Source organism: Physeter macrocephalus, chromosome 8 (assembly GCF_002837175.3).
Source record: "Physeter macrocephalus isolate SW-GA chromosome 8, ASM283717v5, whole genome shotgun sequence".
Lineage (NCBI taxonomy): Eukaryota > Metazoa > Chordata > Mammalia > Artiodactyla > Physeteridae > Physeter > Physeter macrocephalus.
This window is the reverse complement of record NC_041221.1, coordinates 43,214,244-43,222,078: the sequence shown is the minus strand read 5'-3', so window position 1 is coordinate 43,222,078 and position 7,835 is coordinate 43,214,244. Positions and strand designations below refer to the sequence as shown.

At 42.7% G+C, this 7,835-nt stretch overlaps 1 protein-coding gene across 5 annotated transcripts in view; it reads right to left on the bottom strand.

Moving 5' to 3' along the window:
- Positions 1-7,835, bottom strand: part of NPR3 (natriuretic peptide receptor 3) — a 121,385-nt gene that overhangs the window by 101,190 nt on the left and 12,360 nt on the right. For all 5 annotated transcript variants that reach the window (XR_003680888.1, XM_028492836.2, XM_028492837.2 and 2 more), the window contains exon 2: positions 2,784-2,906. Coding sequence is in view for 4 of the 5 variants with exons in the window: in XM_028492836.2 (XP_028348637.1) it covers positions 2,784-2,906 (123 nt within the window). In the remaining variant the exon portion in view is untranslated. The remainder of the gene's footprint in view (positions 1-2,783; positions 2,907-7,835) is intronic.

Here is a 7,835-nt window from a genome sequence, read left to right as displayed (position 1 = left end):
ACATGAAAGAATGCTCAACATCATTAATCATTAGAGAAATGCAAATCAAAACTACAATGAGATATCATCTCACACCAATCAGAATGGCCATCATCAAAAAATCTAGAAACGATAAATTCTGGAGAGGGTGTGGAGAAAAGGGAACACTCTTGCACTGCTGGTGGGAATGTAAATTGATACAGCCACTATGGAGAACAGTATGGAGGTTTCTTAAAAAACTAAAAATAGAACTACCATACGACCCAGCAATCCCACTCCTGGGCATATACCCTGAGAAAACCATAATTCAAAAAGAGTCATGTACCACAATGTTCATTGCAGCTTTATTTACAATAGCCAGGACATGGAAGCAACCTAAGTGTCCATTGACAGTTGAATGGATAAAGAAGATGTGGCACATATATACAATGGAATATCACTCAGCCATAAAAAGAAACGAAATTGAGTTATTTGTAGTGAGGTGGATGGACATAGAGTCTGTCATACAGAGTGAAGTAAGTCAGAAAGAGAAAAAAATATACCATATGCTCACACATATATATGGAATCTAAGAAAAAAAAGAAAAGGGTCATGAAGAACCTAGGGGTAAGACAGGAATGGAGATGCAGACCTACTAGAAAATGGACTTGAGGCTATGGGGAGGGGGAAGGGTAGGCTGTGACAAAGTGAGAGAGTGGCATGGACATATATACACTACCAAACGTAGAATAGATAGCTAGTGGGAAGCAGCCGCATAGCACAGGGAGATCAGCTCGGTGCTTTATGACCACCTAGAGGGGTGGGATAGTGAGGGTGGGAGGGAGGAAGATGCAAGAGGGAAGAGATATGGGAACTTGTGTATATGTATAATTGATTCACTTTGTTATAAAGCAGAAACACAGCATTGTAAAGCAATTATACTCCAATAAAGATGTTAAAAAAAAAATTTTAATGCATGTAACTTTTGACCCAGAAATTCGACTTTTAGAAGCTTGTCTTACAGATTACACACACATACATATGTGTGTATGTATGTGCACACATGAATGCACATGGCAAGGCAACTCAATATAGCATTGCTCTCATAGCAAAAAGCTGGAAACAACATAGATATTAAAAAACAAAAGACTTATTAAGAAAGATGGCATTATAAAATACTATGTATCCGTACTATAGATAGTATGATCATTTTATTGAAATTTTTTTCATAAATATATAATTTTTAATAAAATAGACAAGTCGGACATCTAAATATTATCCATGTACCTTTATCTGCCTGGCAGAGTTTCAGTAACTTATTTTCTTCCCTATGCTTTTCTATGTTTCTCAGATTTTCAATAATACTTGTGTATTGTAATGATCAGGGAAAAGTAATGCAAGCTTTATCCGTGGATGAAAGGAATTCCAGTACCTACTTTGTATTTGCTCACTTATAATATGCATTCACATGCATTGCCTCAAAATGCTATGCTTGCAGTAGCCAACTTGCAAAACTCAGAATAAATTCTTTTCATTTTTCACCAGTCTCTACCACTATCTCAATGAATTCAATACCGTAACCAATGATGTAATAACATTCTGATCTTGGGTCAAGAAGGAGAACTGCCACTCTGCTTGCGTAAAGATAGGGGGAAAGACAGTGACGGGAGCAAGCAGGGGAAAACTGGGTGTTTATCCTGCAAGTCTCAAATCTTCAATTTTATCCGCTACAGGAAGCAGAGGTTACTTTTGCTTCAACAATTTTGCTTTACTCCCGTGAGAAGTGTGATTCATTACATTTATGCACAATGATCTACTGCTTAAGTAAGCCAGGAGCTTATCAGAGCAGGAAACTGAGGCATATGCGTTAAGGTTTAGATCCCATCTAACTATATCTCGACCATGATAACTGAGAAGTGGAGCTCAGCATGAACATGCTGTGCGTGATACACACACACTTACAGTTCCCCTGTAACTGCCAACGTGCAGTACTTGAGAAAATGTTCCATAGCCCTACACTGTTCACTTCAGAGAGAGCCCGAACCACATTTGGGGAAAATGTTTTATACCTGCGATCTTGATGACTTCCTTGAACACCCTCCATCACAGGAACCCTGGGAACTTCCCCAGATCCGTTTTAAGGAGTTAAATGCTTTCGATTGTAACTGTTAGTGGCTTCCCAACTTTTTATAAGAGAAGCTAAGAGACAGTAATCTGGAAGGAGGAGGGGCTGGGAGCAGCGACTTTCAAAATTTTTTACCTCAATTTACAGTAACGGTTATTTTATTTATTTCACATTGTGGCCCATTACAAATACATGTGTAACATGCAAAAATATATACACACAAACATGTAATCATATTACTAAAATAAAAGTTGTGTGAAACCATACATATGCTATGTGTGACACACTTTGACATGTTCTATTCCATTACGTTGATGTGTTCGAGTCTATTCCATGCTACTAAAAATTCTGCCCAAACCTCTCTAAAATTATTCCAGCAGTCCATCATGGTGGCAACCCAAAGTTGGAAATGCACTGGGGAGGGGTCCTCAGGGCCTGGACTTATGATCCTTTGGAGTGCTGGAGTGAGCTGTGTTCTCCCCAGGTCCCTCGGCAACACAGGTGGTGGTAACTTTTTGCTCTGAGTTCTCCGAGAAGAAAAGCTTGAGAACTTGCGAGAAGTGGGAGTTCAGCATCACAAATTTCTAAAACCCTATCTATGGAAACCACATCTACTGAGATGACTCAAGTTACTGGCCCTGTCTCACAATCCCTTTTTTGACACCCTGGCAGTGGAAGGGGAAACCGGAGGCAGGGTTACCGTAGGAAGAGCTGTTGAAGAGCTCGATGTTGAAGAAGGCATAGTCTCCGCTGGTCATCCCGTGCCTGTGCGCCGCCAGCATGATGCCGCGGATGGTGTCGCTGCTCGCACACATGATCACCACTGCGGGAAGAAACAAACAGACGCGTGAAACGCCCCTGCGCGGAGGACAGCACCTGACGAGGAACAGGGCTCGGCTAAAGTCCTAAAGAACCCTCACAAATTATTCATGAATTACAAAGGGCAGAATAATAGCTTGACAGTGGAGAAAGCTATCCATCGCCACCATAACCAAGTGATGGACGTCGACGTCACCCACCATGGGAGCAGACGCAGGAGCCCCCCGGTGTAACACACCCCGGGCCCCAAACCTCACAATGGGAGACCTGAATCTAATCAGAAGGAAGCCTCTGCAAACCCAGCTTGGGGGACAGTGTATAGAACGGTGGACCTGCGCCCTTCAAAATGGTCACTTTCGTGAAAAACAAAGATGGCCTGAGGAAATGTTCTAGACTCAAAGAGACTTAGAGAAACAGAAAGCTGACTGCAGTGTGTGGTCCTGGATTGGATCCTGGACCTTAGAAAAAAAAATAATATAAGTTTTTCTATAAAGGGCATTATTGAGACAACTGGAGAAATTTGAATAAGGTCTGTAAATTGGATAATAGTATCGTGTTTGTGTTAAAGTTCTTGCTTTTCATAATTCTACTGTGGTTATATGAGTGAATGCCCTTGTTCTTAGGAAACACACACTTCAGTTTTCAGGGGTAAAAGAGCATGATAGCTCTATTTACTCTCAAATGGTTCATAAAAAGATAGTAATATTTGTGCATGTATATGTACATGTGTATATATTTGGAGGGGCCAGGGAGGGAAGGGAGAGATTAGAATGACAAAGCATAGCAGCAGAATGCTAACCATTGGTGAAAATCTGGATGAAGGCTATACGGAAGTGCTTTATACGTTCTTACATCTTTTCCAAACATACACAGTTGTTTCAAAATGAATTTTTTTAAAAAAATACTTCAAATAAATTCCCAGATTTGCCCAGTATAAGATAGTGAGGCTTGTCAACTGCTTTTTATACTTCTACTAACATAGTAAACACATTTTCCTGAGAAAGCTTTCATTTGGCAAATCAGAGGATGGAGCGAGTGCTACAGGCTTTCTGCAGTCTGAATGTAGAACCCTTTTTCTCAAGCTGTCTCAACATATATAGGAAATAGTTACCAAGATTCCAGGTCCCTCCCCATGTGCTCTCAGTTCACAACCACACTGTCAGAGCTGAGAGGCTTTAAGCAGCTGCAGAATATTGTTGCCTGCCACATAAGAGCTGCAACGGACTAGAGGGAAGTGGGGACCTGGCCTTCATCCAGTTATTTTGATCACTGTTGATGGCCCCTGGCCCCCAAGACAGTGCCTGCTGTGCTTTTCTGCACACATGGAGGAGGAGAGAAGCCTGGGTGCCATAAGCACATTATCGCCATGCGTGCCAGCCCTGCAGGTTGTGTATGTTCTTTGTAAAAGCATGGGTGCTGAAAGATGCAGAACAAACTTCAGGCTGTGCCAAAGCCTCCTTGGCAGCCTGCATGAAGGGCCAGGCGCTTGTTGACATTTCGTTCACTGCACAGGTTAATTCAGAGTGTTAGATCATGACTCTGACATTTCTTACGACAAAAGGGCTCAGGGGACAGGCTAAAAGTCTGCAGAACAAGTTTTTAAAACAATACAAAACTCCGAAAGATTTATAACTGTGGGAGTAGGTGTTGTTGGTGCCTGGAAATACAGTTATATATTTGGGATAAATAGTCAAATTTCAAGATGTCTCAGTAAGGAAGCTTTTGAAGAAACTCCTCATTACTCACTATGACCTCGACACTTGTTTTAGCTCCGATTTGTTTCTAGTCCTTTAAATGACAAAAGAGCCAAGGTGTCTCACAAAACAGCCTGGGCTAAGGCTGGACAAGTTTGAAGAGTGTGGATTCCAAGGGTGGGCATCACCAGGAGGGTCCAGGAAGCTCTGGCTGACTCGCCACTGGCAGACCTCATCATTTTTTATCACTTGATCATAGTCCAGAGTCTGGCTCTAAACCTTAAGACACAGAACCTGATTCTGTCAGCACATAAAGAGTAGAGTCATTGCTTGGGGGAGCAGAGTCCCGATAACCTAACTCAGATATTTTTAGATAATCTGAAGTGAAGATTAATTTCAATGAGGACCAAAATGGTCACAAACATGTTTGTGCCGACATAGACCTGGGAGTGCTAATTGAGGAACCAAATTATAAGCAGAAGGATGTTAGTGAGGATGGAGTCAGAATCAGGGAGATCAGCTGCAGGGTTCAAGCATCCAAAGGCATCAGGTCTTGATAACCCAAAGCATCCGTCTAAGAGCTACACCTGGCCCAGGCCTGAACAGGCTGTGTCCTCGGGCCAGAGCACAGGCTTCCCCAAGTCCTGGATGGGCTGTGCCCAACACTGGCCTCTCTGTCACTTCTTTTCTCTTTTTACAGCCCTGGCCCTTCTCCTTCTCTCTCTTCCCATCACCACTAAGACCAACCCCTTGTGATAGACACATTCTTTCTTTAAATGTCAGTACCTGCTTGGACCGAGCAAGAGTGACCCAGAGCAGCACCGGGCCTATCTGAGCAGACTGGAATTATTGTAGATCTCATCTGTTTTGTGTGGACAATGTGGTCCAACTCTGAAAATGAAATCCTAACTCCCATCTTCATGGGCCAGGTATTGTTTTTCTTCCACAAAACAAACCCATAATGCACATTATCTCCCAGTTTAAGTTGGAGCAAGCACTTAAAGACACTGGCCGAGCAGTCAGAATGCAGAGTCCTTCTAGATTTGTAGAATGTTCCCTAATCTCTTATGGCTTTTTCATTCATGCCTAATTCAACAGCAAGTATTTTTAGCAACCTGCCTCTATACAATCTTTCGGAAGGTTTAAAATAGTTTTCACTGAAATAGCTTTCTCTTCTTACTCATCTTTCATCAGTTTACATAATAACTAATTAAACTGCATACTTACAATAATAAGTACAACTGGTATAAACAGATTTATGAGAAATGTGCTGGCAAACATGGGAGAAGTATACCAGCTACCAGTGTTCACCAACAGCCAATAAAGTTTATAGAGAAAAGGAGAGCATCAGCTAATCCTGCAAGCTGCCTAAGTGGAGGTCAATTAAAATAATTTCTGCTATAGTTAAGTATATTTAAATATATAAATATTTAAATATATTTTAAGTATATTAAATATATATTTAAATATATAAGTACTAACTTTTTTGGTCAAATTATTAAACTTCTAGAAGAGGAAATGATGATGCGATTCCAAGTTTCTGGATAGGCTTTTCATCATCCTGCTCTATTTTTTCCTCCTTGCCAAAGAACTTGTGATGTTCCATGTTAGCCTCCACTATCTGATTCCCACAATGTCGTCTGTTAAGTGGCTTCTCCCTACTGCAACACGTTCTTGCAATCACTCTAAGAACAGCAGAGAGAAGTACAAAGGGGTGGCTAGAGAAGTCAATTCAGAGACCCCAAAACAATCCAGGAAGCATACCTGAATTAAGGTGATACCCTTTCCCCCTTTCAGGTTTACATTTGGAGCAACCTCTAACAGAAGGACACCCTTCATCTCCCCATGTGCCTTCATTTGTCCCTCTCCCCCAATTTCCATGGGGGAGGAGAAGGAGGGAATTGTCTAATTGCTGAGTCTGGAAAAGACAACTGGGTATACTGGACTCAGCCCTTTCTTCCTTCCTCTTTGGGGTGTGTCTGCTTGCAGAGAGTACACATTACGGGCAACTTTCACCCTGTAGTAAGGGGCCTGTCCTGGAGGGGGGCCTGCAGCACTACCTGTGATTTAGTGGATGACCCTGCCTAATTATGAGGGGAGGTAATAGCAGGCAGGCCCTTTTGGCAACAGATCTAAACCCATGTTCTCCAATAGGTTATCAATAATAAAAATGACATGTTCATATTCTCCATCTGACTCTTGCATCCATCTTCTATTTAATTCTAAACTTACAAGGGAAAAGAGAGGTTATTCCATGGAAGCAAAACAAGATATGCCATGTGCTGCAAATTGAAAATATGACAGCAGAAATTTAAAACTAAAACTCTGTAGTAACTGTGGGAGTAGCCAAAGAAACATCTAAGTAAGAGGAACTTTTTTTAAAAAGACAGGTGGTAAATAGGAGAAAAGGGATAAGAAAAACAGAGTCCCAAATCAGAAAGTTTCACATCCAAATAAAACAAATTGTAGAAAGAGAGAAACAGAGAAAATGAGGGGATATAAGAAATAATTTAAGAAATTTTCCCAGAACTAAAAGACATGAGTTTGTGAACGGAAGAGACTTACCCTTCAATACCCTAAAGGGCATACGGCAAAATACGGACACAGAAGTACAATCAGAATGAAATGTTAAAACACTGGGAGAGAGAAGCAGGCAAGATGGCGGAAGAGTAAGACGCGGAGATCACCTTCCTCCTCACAGATACATCAGAAATACATCTACACGTGGAACTGCTCCAAAAGGCAAGAAACTCCCCACATACCTGGGTAGGGCAAAAGAAAAAAGAATAAACAGAGACAAAGAATAGGGACGGGACCTGCACCAGTGGGAGGGGGCCGTGAAGGAGGAAAGGTTCCCACACACTAGAAGCCCCTTCGCGGGCGGAGACTGTGGGTGGCGGAGGGGGAAGCTCCGGAGCCTCTGAGGAGAGCGCGGTAACAGGAGTGCGGAGGGCTAAGCGGAGAGATTCCCGCACAGAGGATCGGTGCCGACCGGCACTCACCAGCCCGAGAGGCTTGTCTGCTTACCCGCCGGGGCGGGCGGGGGCTGGGAGCTGAGCCTCGGGCTTCAGTCGGATCCCAGGGAAAGGTCTGGAGTTGGCAGAGTGAAAACAGCCTGAAGGGGCTAGTGCGCCGTGGCTGGCCGGGAGGGAGTCCGGTTGAAGTCTGGAGCTGCCGAAGAGGCAAGAGACCTTTTCTTCCCTCTTTGCTTCCTGGTGCGCGAGGAGAGGGGTTTAAGC